Source organism: Chionomys nivalis, chromosome 4, assembly GCF_950005125.1.
Source record: "Chionomys nivalis chromosome 4, mChiNiv1.1, whole genome shotgun sequence".
Classification (NCBI taxonomy): Eukaryota; Metazoa; Chordata; class Mammalia; order Rodentia; family Cricetidae; genus Chionomys; species Chionomys nivalis.
In genome coordinates, this window is record NC_080089.1 from 116371966 (window position 1) to 116390769 (window position 18804).

General features: G+C 49.8%; 1 protein-coding gene across 2 annotated transcripts in view; it reads left to right on the top strand.

Annotated features, from left to right (window-relative positions):
• Myrip (myosin VIIA and Rab interacting protein) overlaps positions 1-18804 on the top strand; it is a 172890-nt gene that overhangs the window by 87096 nt on the left and 66990 nt on the right. For both annotated transcript variants that reach the window (XM_057768005.1, XM_057768004.1), the window contains exon 3: positions 6146-6367. In XM_057768005.1, the coding sequence (XP_057623988.1) occupies positions 6146-6367 (222 nt within the window). The remainder of the gene's footprint in view (positions 1-6145; positions 6368-18804) is intronic.

The following is an 18804-nucleotide window of genomic DNA, read 5'->3' on the forward strand; positions in this document are numbered from 1 at the left end:
AGCAGTAAAGGACCCAGTTTTACCTTTCTCTTCCGTTAGCGTGCGAATTAAGCAGGTTACCAGAACTGTAGAATGCACATTTTGGTAAGAAACACTTGGTGAACCGGAGAGCACAGCCATTAGCATCTCCTGAGGCAAAGAAGGCGTGGTGTGCACGTGGAGATGCATCTTTTAAGATTGCTTTCTTCTGTTTGTATATTTGGATCCGTGTAGTTAACACCAGTCGGTGTTTACATTGTTACTCAGCATTTAGCCGATCCTGTTTAAGTTGCCCATTGGAATTTATTTCTAAGGACAGCCCGTGTCTTATTGTTTGCAGCCGTGTGCCTCATAATAATATTTCAATCAGTGACAGGCCACATATACAGCCCATAAGTTACAATGGAGCCAAGAAATCCCCACAGCCTGGTGACATCATAGTCTTCACAGGCAAGTCCCATTAGAAAGTCAAGGTTTCTCGAGTTCAGACCCTGTGGGCACATGGAGTCAGTCAGTTGCAGAGATGGGGAGATAGCACAGGCAGCCGCAAGAAGTTACAAGTGAATGAAGGAGCTTGAGGTGTATGGCACTCTGTCCTGCTTTGGGCCCCTGTGGGTTTTCTGACTTGTAATTCTGGTATATGTGTACAGTACACACACAAGCATAAAATGTAAGTTAAATAGCTGTTGTATGGGTTTCTCCTTGGCTCCTTCTGTGAACTTAGATTGTGAGAAGGTATCTACAGTGAGCAGGGTGTTGAGGATGGTCAGCACAGGGCTCCGCGGTGCAGTCTGCCATTGCCTCGCCGCTGGCAGGCACCTCCGCAGACGTCTCTTCCCAGCAGACGAATCAGCTATGACTGTGATTAACTGGGACTTCACATTCGGTGGCCGTGCAGGGTGTGCCAGATGTCAGGAGGTGCGGGGCTCTGAGCTGGAGCTCTGTGCCCTGGCTGAGGGACAGACTGGCACTGTACACATTTCATTTTTGTTTACCACCGTCTGCAGAGTGATGGACAGCTCCGCTCCTCCTGGGAGAGGGAAGGTTTGGTTGTTGTTTTTGCTCAAGGTCAGAGACGTGTCGATACTCCCACAACAGGGGCATAGTCCCTAGGGCCAAAACATCTATTTCTGTAGCTGTGACATGACAAGTTTGGAGCAGCTCTGGAGTGGGGCATGCCTTGAGCTCGGCCAGGCTTCGTGGAAGAACCTGTTGTCTGCGTGTTAGAAGGAAAATCCTTGAAAGATTTGATGCAGAAATAAATAAAACGAGAAGGAATAAGTGTGACATGAAAACAGCACAAGAGAGCTGAGGAGAGCAGGAGTTTTCAGATGGGCACCTTAGAGCCCGCTCAGCTGCCTCGCCTCTATGGCCGCAGTGCCCCGGCCCTGACATCCAGTGCATACCCTCCCTCCAGTGCCCCCGGCCCTGGCGTCCAGTGCGTACCCTCCCTCCCTCCAGTGCCCCGGCCCTGGCGTCCAGTGCATACCCTCCCTCCAGTGCCCCGGCCCTGGCGTCCAGTGCGTACCCTCCCTCCCTCCAGTGCCCCGGCCCTGGCGTCCAGTGCATACCCTCCCTCCAGTGCCCCCGGCCCTGGCGTCCAGTGCGTACCCTCCCTCCCTCCAGTGCCCCGGCCCTGGCATCCAGTGCGTACCCTCCCTCCAGTGCCCCCGGCCCTGGCGTCCAGTGCGTACCCACCCTCCCTCCAGTGCCCCCGACCCTGGTGTCCAGTGCCTACCCACCCTCCCTCCAGTGCCCCCGACCCTGGCGTCCAGTGCCCCCAACCCTCCCTCCAGTTCCCCCAACCCTGGTGTCCAATGCCTACCCACCCTCCCTCCAGTGCTCCCAACCCTGACGTCCAGTTCCCCCAACCCTGGCATCCAGTGCATATCCACCCTCTCTCTTCATAACTGCAGTGTCCCCGACCCTGGCGTCCAGTGAAAACCCAAGCTAACCACACCTATGTGACTGAGCCTCCCTTCCGGGCAGAGCCTACTGTGAATCAGGCTCACCTGGTAGCAACTGGTAACAGTGGAAGGTAGAGTCTGCCCTTCCTCCTTAACCCTCTCCTTCACATACTGGCTTCCACTGGTTGAGCCCCTTCCCCCTTCCCTGCTTTGCCTCACATGCTCCCTGCTGAGAGAAGCTTCCAGAAAACCTACAGGAATCCGCAGTCCTGTATATTAAACTCCTCAAGCTCAACTGACTTGCAGGTGATTCCTGGAGTTGCTGTGACCATGAAGACTTGCTTTCCGGGATGCTTCAGCCCGTTAAATTTAGTGTGCCTGAAATTTGATACAAATTGGTCAACCGGAGGTTCTTATATTATTTATTAATTGTGTTGCTCCCAGTGACTTAGCTGACTGCCTGCTCCAGTTCTAAGGATCTGAACAGCATCTTTGTTGAGAGGCTGTGTTCATGCCGTCCCTGCTGTGTGCACCTTCCTACCTCGGAGAATGATTGGCAGTCTCCCTTCATCTCTAAAACATGCTAGGAGAATATAATGTTTAGTGGAAGGATGGGAAGATTTCCAGTTTACATGTCTGATAAAGAACTTGTGTCCAGAATAGATCACAATCCCTATGAAGCAGCAAACAGGAAAAGACACATCCTCTCTCCTATTGGGAAACTGGCAAAGGATTTGAACCGATGAGGTGCAGATGGTTGAGAGCCCATGAAATCATGCTCGGTATCATTAAATCAATCATATTCATTAGTCCTTAGAGCCTGGCAAATCAAAATCACAGCATAATACAGCTCATGTCCTCTAAGATGGTAGCCATTAGAAAAGGGGGCCGTCATAGTGGGGGTGTGGAGACACTGGAGTCTTCCCAGCAGGCCATGGGGATGATGGAGATGTTTAGAAAATGTGTCTGGTAATTTTCCAGGTATAGTTACCAACCATATGACTCAGCTGTCCCATTCCTGTAACTGAGATGTATCCACACAGAGCTTGAATATAAATGTTCATGGCAGGATTAACCGTAACAGCCGAAAGTAGACATAATTTAATTCCAGGCAGCCGATGAGCAGATAAACAACATGAGGCACATGCAGGCCTGAGGTGCTGCTCAGTAGCAGAAAGGCTCAGGGACATTGTGGAAGAGGGGGCAGAAAAATGTAAAAGCAGGAGAAGGGGCGGGGCACCGTGGATTGCTGGCCTCTGGACATGGCATAGCTGGTACACGCATTCGTTCACACCTGCTGTGGTTGCCACACCAGACAAGATCACAAGAGTTAAAGATTCCAGCGTGGAGCAGGGAGGGCCTCCGCACATCCCACCCCCACGCTCCTAGGGAGCCAATGGCAGCTGATGGTTGTTCAGGGAGAACTGGCCACTGGTGGGTTGTCCATGCCCTAGTGCATACAGCGACACTCATCCAATTTAGTGAGTTATAAAGAAAGAGAGACATGAAGTTGGTTGGCAGATACAGTGTTGAAGAAGCTGGAAGGAGTAGGGATTGGATACGATTGAGATACATTGTATACATGTATAAACTTTTCAAAAATAAAACTAAATACATGAGACCAGGCAATGGTGGTGCACGCCTGCTGGGTTCTCCAGCAGACAGGGCTGAGGCAGAGCTGGTCCCGCTGGTCTCTCCCTAGGGCTGAGCGGGATGGTGAGTGTTGATGACTCAGATGCCTCCCCCTCCCCACAGCCACAGGGGAGAAACACACATTGAGCTGGGAGACTATCAAAGCAGGAACTCACTTTATTACATCAGGGCAGGAACTTATATAGGGCTGAGGTAGTGGGCGTGAGTCTTGGGGTAGGGTGAGGTGGAGTGAGGAATAAGGGCCAATAGTATTCTGCCACGTCAGCAGTGACTGGGCAGCGGTGGGCCTAGGTCAGGCTGTGCTGAATCACTCCTCTCCAGACTCAAGTTAAGCTCAGGAAGTTAAGCCCTGCCTCATGAGGCCCAACACACGTCTTTAATCTCAGCACTCAGGAGGCTGAGGCAGGTGGATCTCTGTGAGTTAGAGACCAGCCTGTTCTACAGAGCGAGTTCCAGGACAGTCAGGGCTACACAGAGAAACCAACACAAAGATAGATAGATAGATAGATAGATAGATAGATAGATAGATAGATAGATGGATGGATGGATGGATGGATGGATGGATGGATGGATGGATGGATGGATGGATGGATGGATGATAGACAAAATAACTAAGAAGTAAGATCTAGAAATAAAGTTCAATACTAAAGAGAAGTTAATGCAGTAATGTGCTATATCCTTTGAGCACCCATACGTGATTGGCTGTAATGACCCTGAGAAATTCCCACAGCCTGGTTTTCTCATAGCTCTGTCGACTTGAGACCCATTACGTGATGCAGTAGAGGGATCGTGTAACCATAACAGTAGTTGTGAAAACAGCTTCTATCCCTGCCTGGGAGCCCCCGCTTTTGTAGCAGGACAGACAACCCTACTTGCCCGTTCTGAATTGTGGGGCTACTGTTATTGCCTACCCTTGTCACTCAGGATGTTTGGGGCCGCTCCTCCTTCTTCGGGCCCCTCCTATCCCTTTTGCTGACCTCACAGGGGTGCACAAGCTGTAGGAGTTCACTTTACTGCAGCTGGCCACATGCCCATGTGACCAGGAACTCCAACGGAAGTCTTTCGTCCAAATTGGAGTCACCATGTCTCAGACCTGCCAGAGGAGCCTTACCAGCTCCTGTTGATTTGAAAGCTTTCCAAGCCTCTGGCTGCGCAGGTCTCCAAGGGTGTGAAGTGGAACATCAGAGACGCAGGAGGGCTGTTGGGAAGATTAATGTTTTAGCAGAAGCAATCTCCTGCCCCGCTCAAAAGACGTTAATGAAGTGAAAGATTTTATTCTGCAAGGTTGCTTATTTTTAGTGACAATTTATCCCTCCATGTAGGTCTGAGGGACAGGTGCTTAGGTTTTCATGATGCCCAGAGGCACAGCAAATTAACCTACCATTCAAAGTCCCTCTGTGGCCATGAGGTCAAGGACTGGTCTCTCGGAGGCAGGGAAGATGGGTCGGTGGGAAAGGGACCTGCTCCACAAGAGTGAGGATGGAGTTCAGGTCTCCAGAACCAACACTACAGTGGGATGTGGTGGTGCCAGTGCTGGGGAGGTGGAGACAAGAGATGCCCAGAGCTCATTGGCCAGCCAGTTTAGCCAATCAGTGCATTCCAGGCCCAGTAAGAGACCCTGTCTCAAAAAATACAGTGGAGAGAAGCAATAAAGTAAGACACTAATGTGTTTCTTAAAAACATTTCTATTAATTCTTGAGGTTTATGTAATGTATTTTGATCCTATTCAGCCCAACTCCTCCTTTTTAACTCTTCCCAGATCCGTACCAACATCCCTAACCCTACCTCCAATTCCTCTTTTTAAAAATGTAACAATTCACCAACTCCAGCAGCGCTGCCTGTGTACTTCTGGGCATAGGGACATCCACCGGGGTGTGGGTGACACACCCTTAAAGAACCGACTCCCTTCCATAGACACAACCGACTGTCCAACTCTTCAGTTGGGCACAGGAACTCTTGAACCCCTTCCCACCCATGCTGGGCTACTCACCGCCTTGATCTCACGCAGGCCACTGCTGTGAGTTCTGAGAGCAATGGTTCTGCCATGTCCAGAGACACTGTGTGTCCCTGGTCCTCTCTGACCTCCAGTTCTTAAAATCTTCCTTCCACCTCTTTCATGACTGTCTCTGAGCCTTAGGGAGAGAAGATACTCAAGGCTGGCCACTGGTCTCCACATGCAAATTCAACACACACACATACATACACCACACATACACCTACACACACACACCACACACACACTACACACCATACACACACACATACACACACCCATGGGCTCTCTGGCTTTGTGGGTCTGTAACAATGGTTTTCCACTCGTGGGTCAAGGCCCCTTTGAGGTCACATATCAGATATGTACATTATGACTCATAACAGCAGCAAAATTACCGTTATGAAGTAGCAGTGAAATAATTATATGGTTCAGGGGTCTTCACAGCATGAGGGACTGTATTAAAGGGGCACAGCCTCAGGAAGGTTGAGAACCACTACTCTACAGGAAGAGTCTACCAGGGCACGTGCAGGGGACAGGCCAGGCATTCCAGGCTGACATCCGCACCCTAATGTTTTCCTCCACCTCACCATCTCCTGCTCTGTCTGGTTTGCAGTGAGATGAAGCAGAGGCTGGCCGAGGAGAACAGCAAGTGCAGCATCCTCTCGAAACACCAGAAGTTCGTGGAGCGTTGCTGCATGCGGTGCTGCTCGCCCTTCACCTTCCTGGTCAACGCCAGGCGCCGCTGCGGGGAATGCAAGTTCAGCGTCTGCAAGAGCTGTTGCTCCTACCAGAAGCATGAGAAGCTGTGGGTTTGCTGCGTCTGCCAGCAAGCCAGGTGAGTGGCTGTGTGCTTGGAGGGCTGGGCTATTGACACCACCACTTCCTCCCACTGGGTAGGATCAGCGCTGATGGACAATTGTGCCCAGATCATGAATGCCAGCCAAGGACTGTCTGAGAGGTATGGGAGGGGCCGTGGGAGAGCACAAAGGAAGCTGTGAGAATGAAAGGCCCTGCCTCCCATGCTCTGCCCACCCTTTCAAAGCTCTGCCCCTGGTAGCTTTAGTCTCTCCTAAGTGTCCTGGGCTCACTGAAATTGCAATGTGCAATGGAAACAGTGAATTGGGTAATAGTGAACTGGGTGGGTTCCTAATAAGTCGGATGCAGAAGGACGAGTATCAGCCTCCACATATGTGCCCCAGGCAGACCTGGAACATGAGGGCTGGGCTGCTTGTTGGGGTTTTTGTCCTGTCCAGTTCCCGCAGCCATTTAGCCCCAAAGAAAATCACACAGAGGTCTACATAAGTTATAAACTGATTGGTCCATTAGCTCAGGCTTCTTATTAACTCTTATATAAGCCCATTATTCTTATCTATGTTAGCCACATGGCTCAGTACCTTTTTCAGCTGGGCAGGTCACATCTCCCTTCTTCGGTGTCTGGGCAGGACTGTGGAAAGAGCTTCCTTTTTCCCAGGATAGTTCTGTTCTCATTGCCCCACCTCTACTTCCTGACTGGCTTTCCCGCCTATAATTCCTGCCTGGCTAATGACCAAGCAGCATTTATTTAAAACATAATTGACAGAATACAGAATTGTCCCCCACCTCAGACCAACTTTTCTGCCGACTGTGGGGACACTGAACGTGGGCTGGTTAGTAGTAGGGTCTGGAGAAAGCCTCATAGAGGCCAAGAAATGCAAGCAGAATCGTCCAGGGTAAAACACAGCTGATATGGACCGCTGCGTGACTAGAATAACAAGTTTGCCATTCATCGTCTCCCGGGATGCGCCGAGTGTTTGGGAGCTGATGAATCTGAGAGCTGCTTTCTCCACCGGCTGATTCTAGTGTCTGGGCAGTTCCTCGTTGTTCCTGGCTGCTCTGTGGCACGACCTTACCAGCTGGCTGTGCCTGAGCACACGGAAAGCCGGCCTTCCTGTCCTGTCTTTCTTTTTCCCCATCTCACTCCCTGCTGTCTTGCTTAGATTCTTTACCACACGAAGTCCTAGTATTTCCCTAGAGAGCTAGTTCATAGGGATAGCAAGTGGCTAAGTGGGTGGGTGGGGTCTCCAAGGAGGCAAGCTCTTCACAGTAAAGAATCAAACAGTACAGAGATGCCAGCACCACTGGAAAAGGCCCCGGCTTGGGTGCCTGTACTTTGCAAAGCTGGGGTCTGTCTCATTTCCACATGGACGCTCAGTAGACAGGGAAGCCTAGGAAAAAAAGAAGACCCATGGTAGCCAACACACTGTTGTGAGTGTGACCAGAACATGTCACTCTATGTCAGAAACACACACAAACATGTTTGTGTCTTTCCACAATGTCAAGATGTACTAACAAATTCCCAGGGTGTGGTGGTTTCAGCAACAGCGATTTACCAAATATTTGTGCTTTGCTTGATGACCTCAGCTGAGGAGAACATGGGTTCTTTTATTTCCATTTTATTCATATTAATGCTCAGATCACACATGACACATGTCACACTGAATCTATCATCTATCGATCTATCTAGCTATCTATCTATCTACCTACCTATCTGTCATGTATATATGTAGCTTACAGAATAGCTGCAAAGGGTTAAAGAGTCAGGACACCTCAAAAAGATCTCGGAAACTATTAAGACTACAAGAGAATATCAGGGAGGCGAGAGGACCAAGCATACAGAGGTCTCTGGAGATGTCCTGGCTGCTGCTGTAGGCTTAAGGGTTATAGCTGAGCTGGAGGCATGAAGTGAGGAAAAGAAAGGACCAGGGCCTGATGAATGACAGATGGACAACAGGTACAGACAGCTGAACACGAGGATAGGCAGCTGGCGCTGGAGTATGCTGCAGGAACAAAAGGAACAGAGCTGAGCTGAGCCCCAGAACAGGTGAGAGTTTATCGTTGTTGAAGCACGGGCTGAGTGTCTGGATGAGAGGCAGCCAGGGCTGTCACCATCTCATGGTCAGTAGGTCCAGGTGAGAGAATCAGGCTCTTTCTGTAAACGTGTCCATTGAATTCTTGGGCCTGGTCTTCTGGGTGTGGGTGTGGTACACCCATGTGCTCCTTGGCACACTTTGTGTTCTAAGGCAATCACTCACCTGTCATTGCTGGATGGGTGGCCCCTGTCAGATGGTGCCCACCCAGGAATGTGATCATCCTCCATCCTTAAACAGCCTCGGAGCTGCTTATAAAATGGGGTCTCCCAGAGCAAAGCAAAGGCTGCTGTTTTACACAGCACAGAGTAACGTAGGGCAGGGAACAGCTGATCTCAGCCGCTGTGCTTGGGAATGACAGGTGGGACTGGCCCAGTCTTATGCTTCTCAGTGAGCGCAAGGCCATGCACTGAGATAAGGAAGGTGCACATCGGGGTAGAGGAGGGCTCAGCACTTAGAGCACTGACTGTTCTTCCAGAGGACCCAGATTCAGTTCCCAGTGGGTGGTGTCAGCACTGGGAACAGCACTCAGCACACACTGGGGATGGTCCTCCACCCTGAGGCTGGTCCTCCACACTGGTGTGGTCCTCCACCCTGAGGTTGGTGCCCTACACCAGGGATGGTCCTCCACCCTGAGGCTGGTGCCCTACACCAGAGATGGTCATCCACCCTGAGGCTGGTGCTCTGCACTGGGGTGGTCCTCCACCCTGAGGTTGGTGCCCTACACCAGGGATGGTCCTCCACCCTGAGGCTGATGCTCTTCACTGGGGTGGTCTTCCACCCTGAGGTTGGTGCCCTACACCAGGGATGATCCTCCACCCTGAGGCTGGTGCTCTGCACTGGAATAGTCCTCTACCCTGAGGCTGGTGCTCTACTCCAGGGATGGTCCTCCACCCTGAGGCTGGTGCTCTGCATTGTGGTGGTCCTCCATCCTGAGGCTTGTGCTCTACTCCAGGGATGGTCCTCCATCCCTGCCCTGGGGACAGTGCTCCACAAACACCCTGTCTGTGGCTTTGCTCTGGAGCTCACACTAATGAGAAGCCCAGCGCTGTCCTCTGTTGGGAACACCCCAGGAGGAGAGCCTGGGCTTGGTGGCCCCTGGGGTCTTTTCTGTAAAGAAAGTCTACTTTATATCTCATTTGCATGAGATAGACCTGGAGTTGACTCCTGAATTAACTACTCATGCATATGTGATCTAGGCAGTTACCCCATCTTTTAGAGTTTGGGGAACTCAGTACTCACTCAGCAGCTCTAACAAAAGGGGGATGTAACCCACTTAGCTCTGCTCTAGCTGTAATTACCAGCCCCTGTAATTCCGTTGCTGCTCTCTGGGGTCTCCAAGTAGGTACTTTCCCAATAAAACATTAAGCCAGTGTGATTGCCTCTGAGCAGAAGTCATTTCCTCCACTTGTGCTATTTCTTTATTTGGCTCTGTAAAAATAATTTAGTTTTTATAAAAATCAGTTTATTTCCCAGCATTGACCTGGGGTGGTTAAGATACCATGAGGTTGGGGTCAGAGATGGAGACTTGGTCTCCAGGGATTGAAGGTAGCAAGACTCAAATCATCATTGAGGAACTTTAATAGCTCATTGCTTTGCATGTCAGTCTCCCCAGGGGGCTAAGCAGTGTATGCAGAAGACAGCAGCCGCCCAGCAAGGAGCTGGTGAGATAATTCGTACTGTACCCATTGTGTATTGCATCTTTCTGCCCCCTTCAAGTGGGCAGAATCCAGCTAACTTGATGCTGTGTTGCTAATATCTTTTGACTTGGCCATGGGGGCATCATCTTGAATAGATGATCTTAGTTTATTAGGCACCTGTACAATATGCCAGGCATGGTATTGTGCACACATCTGTGGTCCTAACGTTCAGGAGACAAGTTCAAGGTCAGGGACCATGCAGGTCTGAGGACCTGAGTTTGGATCCCCAGCACTGATGTAAGAAGCTGGGCCTGGTGGTGAGCCTCTGTCACCTCAGTGCTGGGGGTGGACAGAGACGGGAGAACTGCTGGGGTTGCTGGGTAACCAGTATAGCCAAGTTGATGAGCCTTTTAGAAAAAGAAAAAGAAAAAAGAAATTCCGTTTGCGTTTAAAGCACCTCACAATTTTATTAGAGTCCATCACTAAGACGGATACAGAGAGACATACTAACTCACTCCAGTGTGAACAGTATGGTCATATAAAAAGGAACTATTGAGCGCTCTAGGTGAGAGCGTAAAGGAGCACAGCCTCATGTGGAGGGGGAGGGGAGGGACAGAGACAGACAGACAGATAAGACTTCAGAGACATGAGTGTCCCTACCAGTGGAGTACAGAGAAGAGATTCAGTACACTCACATTGCTGTGCCATTGGGAATGCTGGCTAACCTGAGATAGCAAAAAATTCCCAGAGTGGGCTGGCTAAAAGAATCATCAAGTGTTCCTCTCCCTCAGGAGCCATCAGCTGCAAGTGTCCTGACTGGACAGAGGTTCAGCTCCATACAGGCCCCTTTGTCATCCCGTAGGGTCACTGACTCTCAAAATGGCTGTATGTAAGGATCTTGTCAGAGGCTTTGAAAACATCCCATTGCCCAGCCCGACTGCACACCTGTTAGGGAACCACTGAGGTGGGTTTGCTCCAAGAGATGACCATAGACTGACGGCTGTGTGCACCCTCAGCCTCCAGAAGGGGAGCTGGGGAGGAAGCTCACAACCACACACGCTGCTGTTCCCAGTCCCTTGTCAAGGGCATGATCCCTCGTCCACACTCTGCTTAAGAAAGAGCTGGTGGCCACAAGGCTAAACTCTTCATCCAAGGAGAGAAGTTTTGGAGCGGAGCAAGCTGGTTCCATGACTAGCCATATAAGAGCAGCCTCCCTCCCTCCAAAATTACTTAAAACAAGGATTGTCTACACGGCAGAATTATGTTATATAGGTAATTCTTTATGCTGTTCAGAAATCCTAATGCTATTTTCAAACTACAAACAAGGAACTATATGTTTTTTTAAAAACTTTGCCATATATAAGGGGTTGGAGAGATGGCTCAGAGACGGAAAGTGCTGGCTTCTCTTGCATAGGACCTGAGTCTGAGTCCCAGCATCCACTTGGTGGCTCACAACCACTTGGTGGCTCACAACCACTTGTAACCCCAGTTCCAGGGGCTGTGCTGCCATCTTCTGGCCGCTCTGGGTACTGCATGCACATGGTACAGACACACATACAGCCCACCACAGCCACACTCCCAAGCCTGTCACTGCCACTGTGCAGCTCTGTTCTGCCATCTTCCCTGCCAGAAAATGTTTATTGTAAAACAGTGCTCAGTCTGTAAGAATGAAACTGCATTACCACAAAGCATTATGCCTCAAAGCGGCAGTGCCCAGTGACAGTCACAGCTGGTGCAGGCATCTTCGTTACTTTTCTTGATGCTCTGACTGACAGAGGCAACTTCAAGCCTTCTTTTTGGCTCTCCGTTTGAGAGTGCAGTCCATAACAGCAGGGAGGGCCAAGGGGCAGAAGTCACGGACAGCTGGTCACACCGCAGCCAGAGTCAGGAAGCAGAGAGATGAACTCTGGGACCAAGCTTGCTTTCTCCTTTTAACTCAGTGCAAGATCTCAGCCGGTGTGATTGTACCACCCACGTGTAGGGCAGCCTTTCCACCTTAGTGGCGTGGTCTAGAATCTCCCACTCAGGCGTGCCCTGAGGTTGTTTCCCAGGAAGCTGGAGATGGCAGCCATCACGGCATGGGGCCGGACACACATAGAAATGGTTCATCGTTAGCTAACTGGGGCCTGCAGTACAGTGGGTGCTGGGAGGTGGGGGTGTTAGTTCTGCCCCCCTTCTTCTGTTCCCTGTCCTGGCTGCAAGCTCTCTCTATTAGAGGGTGAAGCAAACCCACGTGATGACTGGACATGGCACTCAAAACCTCCCTTTATCAGCTTCATCAATGTCTCCCCCAAACAGCAGAATTTTAGACCCTTTCAGCTCAGGCCTCCACGGGCCCTCAGCTGCTGGTGACCCCACAACTCCCACGTTAGTGTTTGCAAAGCAGCTGCTCACACTGCAGCGGGCAGGTTACCCTGCCCAGGACTGCCTCGTGCCCTGAGAACAGAGCCTGACTTAGGAGGCTGTACCAAAGGAGACATGCCAAGTTGACTTCCACCCTTCACGCTGTGAGCTGGTGTTCCCCAGGAATGTACTCAGAGACCTCTTGTCCCCTCTGGTCCCCTGCTCAGTTCTTCGTGCTCGATGTCGTTTCCGTGCCCCGTGGACCTCCAGCCCTGGGGTGGGAGTCATGCAATGTAAACCACTTTTAGGAGGGGAGGGGGCAAGATTTCTCAATCTGAGAGTGAATCTTTAACCCGGGAAGAAGAGCGGAATGAGCTGGAGGCTGGTGTTCCTCTATAGAGAGGAGTGGGCCTGAAATGTCCTGTGTAGCATCTGACTGCACAGGCGATCACACTGCTCCCAGGCAAGCTTTGTAGGACACTTTCGACAGTGAAACAATTCCTTTAATTACATTGGCACCGGCAGGCTCACGGCAGGACTCCGGGCCGCAGAACATTAACGACCTGCTTCCCCGGGAGCTGCACTGCCTCTGGCCTGGGAGTCCCTTCCTCGAACATCAGTGTGTTAGTGTGGAGAACAGGTTGTTCCAGCTCTTTTGTGTCACGGGTATTCATTTCCTGTTTGAGCGTCATGAAGTGGGGGATCCTTCTGTGTCCACTGTTCTCATCCCCAGATGTGCTTGCTGAGCTGTGTGACCCCATCACATCTGTATTACGCGTCATAAAGTGTCAGACAGTAAGTTGTGCTCTCCTTCAGTTCCTTTCCTCCAAAACCGCCTTGACCGGTTCCAAGGCTCTACATGTCCAATTTCCATGGAGGGTGCATCTGCAGATCTTTGTGGGGAAGGCATACATTTCAGTAACACTGGCCGAGAAGCCCTGGACTCATGGCTCCTGGGCGCACAGAGCGGATGCGGGAGCAGATGGGGCATCCAGAGATGAGCTGTTCTGTGTAGGTGCCATGCGCATGCAGATGCTTTTTTAAGTGAGAACAGGGATGCGGTGGGAATGGCTCAGTGGGTCAGAGCACTTGCTGCCCCAGTGTGAGGGTTTGAGTTTAAATCCCGCAGCACCCATGTAAAAGCTGGGTGGAGTCATGCCTGCCTGTAACCCCAATACTATGTGCTGCAGACATGGGGGAGTGGGATTTGCTGGTTGATAGCCTCACTCCCGGTTCAGTGAGAGAACCTGTCTCAAGGGAAGGGGGCAGAGAGTGGCAGCAGCAGGACAGTCACGGATCATCTGTCATCCACACGCTTGCACACGGGTGCACCTACACATACATGTGCTCACAGTCACGGATCATCTGTCATCCACACGCTTGCACACGGGTGCACCTACACATACATGTGCTCACAGTCACGGATCATCTCTGTCATCTACACGCTTGCACACGGGTGCACCTACACATACATGTGATCACACCCCATACTCACATACCACACTCACATACACAAACTTTTTATAAGAAAAAACAAATATAGGAATAGAGATAGAAGAAAGGGCAACAAAGAGCAATGGAAAGATTTTGATCAAAGGGTATGAACTTTCAGTTATAAGACAAATTATGAAATCTAAAATGCAGTTTGGTGAGACTGTCAATAATATGATATTTTTATATTTAGGGGTTGTTTAAAGAGTATATCATAAGCATTATCACAAAAAAACACAAAATTTAGAAAGGAAAGAAAGGTAACTATGTAAGATTCAGGATGTGTTCATTCCTAATGTATATGAGTGTCATAAAATGAATATATTTACATTTTAAATATATATAGTTTCATTTACCAGTTATATATCAATAAAGCCGAGAAGAGGAAAAGGAGAACATATACTAAGAATTCAAGTTTCTCACAAAAGGGCTCATAGAACCTTAGTTTAAAAGAGGACACTGGGGCTAGAGGAATGGCTTCATGTTTAAGAACATGTCCTGCCCTTTCAGAGGACCTGAATTCAGTTCCCAGCACCCCCTTCTGGCCTCTTCAGGAACTGCACTCACAGGAGCATATACACACACACATACATACATATATACATACATACATACAAGGCATACACATAAATAAAAATAAAAGGAAAGAGAAAAGAACTTGGGACTATAGAGGCAGCTCCATGGTTATAAGAGCACTTACTGCTCTTCTAAGGAACCTGAGTTCGATTCCCAGTGCTCACACAGGGTGACTGGCTCATAGCTGCCTGGACTCCAGCTCCTGGCACTTGGCACCCTCTTCTGACCCCTGAGGGCTTCTGCATTCACTTGATGCTCTTAATATACACTCAGTCACATGCACATATGCATTAAATAAGAGGGGTTTTTGTTTGTTTTTTGAGACATGGTTTCTCTGTAGCTTTGGAGCCTGTCCTGGAACTCACTTGGTAGGCCAGGCTGGCCTCAAAATCATAGAGATTTATCTGGCTCTGCTTCCCAAGTTCTGGGATTAAAGACGTGCTACACCACTGCCCAGCAAGAATAAATTTTTTAAAGAACATGGGAACCAAGGTTTCCTTCCCAGCATCAGAGGGGACTAGCTAGCTGTAAATCCTCAGGGCTTCTGCACAGCAAAGGAAGTGATGGGCAGAGTATGACCTGGAGAAACATGACCTGATTTGGAAGCACCAGGCCCAGCATGAGGGCTGTTGAGCTCAGCAGGAGCACATACAGAAGGTGATTCTGAGTCATCCCTCTGGACTACACAAAGCTCTCAGAATCAACACCAGACACAAAAAAGAAGGCTTTTAAGTTTCTCTGCTCCCCTCTGGGAAGAGGAATGAATTCCTATAAGTGGGCTACGTCTCCACAGTGAAAGTTATATTGCCATAAGGATGCCCGCCAGGCCTGCCTGGGGTGTGAGCTGTCATAAGGATGCCTGCCAGGCCTGCCTGGGGTATGAACTGCTCTCAGAATGACCTTAAAAGCACCTGAGGATCATTTCCTGTAGTAACTCAGAGACTGTTCTGTGGGGCACTTAGGGACCTGTGGGAAGGGGAAGTGCTGAAGGCTGTACTTGGTGGATACAAGAGCTAAAGTGGCTGTGCTCGACAGTAGAGGACACGAGGGTGTTATATGACATCATCCTTGGGGAAATGGGAACAAATGTCTACTCACCCTAAATAAGGAATGACAGCAGACCAAAGCACAGATACCACCAGAATCCACCTTGGTGAAGCCATGAGGGTTTTTTTTAGGTTGCTTATAGGGATATTAGTGAGGGCTTACTTACAGAAGCAGAAATGACTCAATGACAGCTGCCCACACCAGCATGGTGACAGCTCACAAAGCATACTGAACAGCCTACAGGCGACTGGTGGGTTGGGGAGTGCCCTTTCCTGGTGGTTCAGTTGGTCTACACCTCTCCCAGGCAGCTCTCTCTGTGTCTTCCAGGACACTGGGCTTTTCTCAGAGACTCTCAGCCATCTTTACTGTTTACTCCTGGAGAAGGCAGGGCTTAGGCAATCTGCTCGGTTTTAGGGACTTCCTAGAGCTACTTTGAGTTGTTTACTTCCTGCCTTGATGAGCTTCCCTGCAGGATAGGGTGTTTGCCCTCCCCTAGAACATCCTGTTGTTCCTTTTCCCCGGAACTCCTGTGTGTTAAAGAGCTTGGTTTCCATGGAAGAGGAAAGTTTTAATCTTGTAGGAACTGTTAACCAATAGAGGATGTGAGAAGGCTGACAGAGGACTGTAGCGTGGATTCTAGTTGGTCTTAATAGTTAAAAACCCAGAGTCAGATAGAGGGGTTAGTGTCCAAGATTGGAGAAGCAGAGAGCCCAGACACTGGAGAGTTCTTTTACCTCCAACAATGCTCAGACCGAAGAGACAGTCCTGGCCTTGGACAGCTTCTTCAGACTGCATCTGTCTCCACCAAACCTCAGACTGCCTGAGCTCCTGTCTCCTTCTGCCTTATATTCCTCTCTCCGCCCAGCCATATCGCTCCTGTCTCCACCTCCATAGTGTTGGGATTAAAGATGTGTGATCCCAAGTGCTGGAATCACCTTTGTGTGAGCTCTGTTTCTCTTTTAGATTGTGTAGCCCAGGGTGGCCTTGAACTCACAGAGATCCATCTGCCTCTGTCTCCCAAATCCTGGGATTAAAGGTGTGTGCCACCACTGCTTGGCCTCTAGTGGCTGAGCTCTGCACTCTGATCTTCAGACAAGCTTTATTTGTTAAAACATAAACAAAATATCACTACAGGGTACTTAACTTAGTCTAAAGAATTGTTCCAGGGACCTCTATTTCCCCAGCATCCAGCGCCTCAGCTTCATTCATATGAAACCACACATGGACACCTGCATCTCCAGGGCCCTGTGTCCCTAGGTGCTGTGCACAAGCTGGAGAGCAGCCTTTCACCTCAGCCCCCAGACAGGGGACATCCAGATGTGGGCTTGTAGACTCCAGAAATGTGGAAATCCCCATATGAACTTGATCACTTCAAGTTTTTTTTTTTTTTAAAGTTACGTGTGTATGTTCTGTGTGGGAAGGTAAAGGGGATACACATGTGAATTAGTGCCTGTGACGTCCAGCAGAGGGTGCTGGATGCCTTGATGCTGGAGTCACCCACGCGTGTGACCTCACAATGTAGCTGTTCATTATTAGATTTGTCAGCGGCTCAAGAAACCAGCAGTCTCCGCTGACTGCAAAACAAGGACATGAGACTTCAGGAGCATTCTTCTGATACTTTCCAGGAATGTTTCATTATCTTCACGCTTCTGCATATTAGTGCCAAGGGAAGAGGCTTTTCGCCAGGGCCGCTGCTGCACAGTGGCCTTGGCAACCGATTGTGTGCGAAGAACTGCCTTTGTATTATTCAAAATAATTGTCTATAAATTCTGTTTTCTTCAAAGTTACTGACAGGGTCTTTGGGTCAAGGTTCACGTGACTCTGAGAACCTGTCAATCTAGTTCAACTTGGAAAGTCTGAGAACAGTCACATCCTCTTGGTGTGCACACCCTCTTGGTGTGCACACCCTCTTGGTGTGCACCTTCAGGAATATCATGCAAGCGTTGCTCTCCAGCATTTTGTTTTGGGAGAGCCCCTGAAGTTGCATTAGCAAGTACATCATATGTTATTGCTCAGTACTGGAAAACAAGACACTCAAAAAATGTCATCAAGAAAATGCAGCTGATTTGGGGTTGGGTTTTTTCTTTTGAAGACCTTGGGTCTTCCCCTGGGTGGAAGAGATGATCAGAGGCCTCTGGGACTGTCCCCAGGGCTCTGGCTGTGGGTCACCAGGAGCTAGGCAGAGGCTCAAGTGACTTAAGCCCCATGCTTTTGAAAACCATCATCTGAATGACAGGAACGTGGAGATTGTTTGTAAAGGTCTCTTGACAGCCAGCTCAGTCTAGAAGTCCTCCATGATCGGATGCAGAGATCCTCACAGAGGGATGCCCAGCCCCTGATGAGCTTCTCTGAGAGCAGCTGGGGATGTGAGGTTCCACTATATGCAGCCTCCCCAGCCTCTGTCTCTATTCTGCAAAGATAAAAGACTGGGCAAACTTCTTCTTTTCTCTAAAATGACAGCTATAAGCTAAAGTTTGGGCATTCTGAGCTGCAGTTTGGCAGAACAGTCCTGCCGCTTGGCAAAGCCCCTGTTTATCATCTGGATAAAGCAAAACACCCCACCCGTCCTGCCTCCCACTCCTTACCTTCCTGGTCAGCCCCTTTTTAGTATCTATGGCCCTGCCAATTACCTAGGGAAAAAAAAGACTCATCTGTCCCCATGGAGGCTCCCAGCCTTTTCAGAGCTCAGACCTTGAACTGTTGACTTTATAAATGAAGCCCTCCATCCCCTCAAAGGAGCAAAAGGATGTTCATGGGAATACACGTCTTTCCTATGTTAACACTAGTGAGAGCTGACACTGTGCTGAGTACTATCCCAAGTGTGTGGGTGCGTGACCCCTCTACAGATGGGGGGAAGGGGAAGAGGGTAGGTACTGAGTGCGTTCAGCTCTGGTCAGAGGTGAGAAAACATGCACACAGTCATCTCTCCAAACGGTCTCCTCAGAGCTTCTCCTGGGAGATATTTTTGGTTATGTGCAGATGGAGCTGATTTTTCTCTTCAAAATCCCCAAGTCCTGCCTCATAGAGGATGCTGAAGGGAAATAAGAAGTGACCTCCCCAGCCGTGTACCCCTGTATGCATGTTTGTGACCGGCTCACTCTGGAGGTGGTGTTTGGAAGCCAACGTCCTGAAATAAGCACCCCGTTGGGTGGCCACAGAATCCCAAGACCCACAGGGGTCCTTGTGGTCGGCATCTACAGACACCTGGAGCCATAGTGGAACCTGGCTGTTTGGACACCTACTGGATACCAGCAGGGCATTTGAATTCC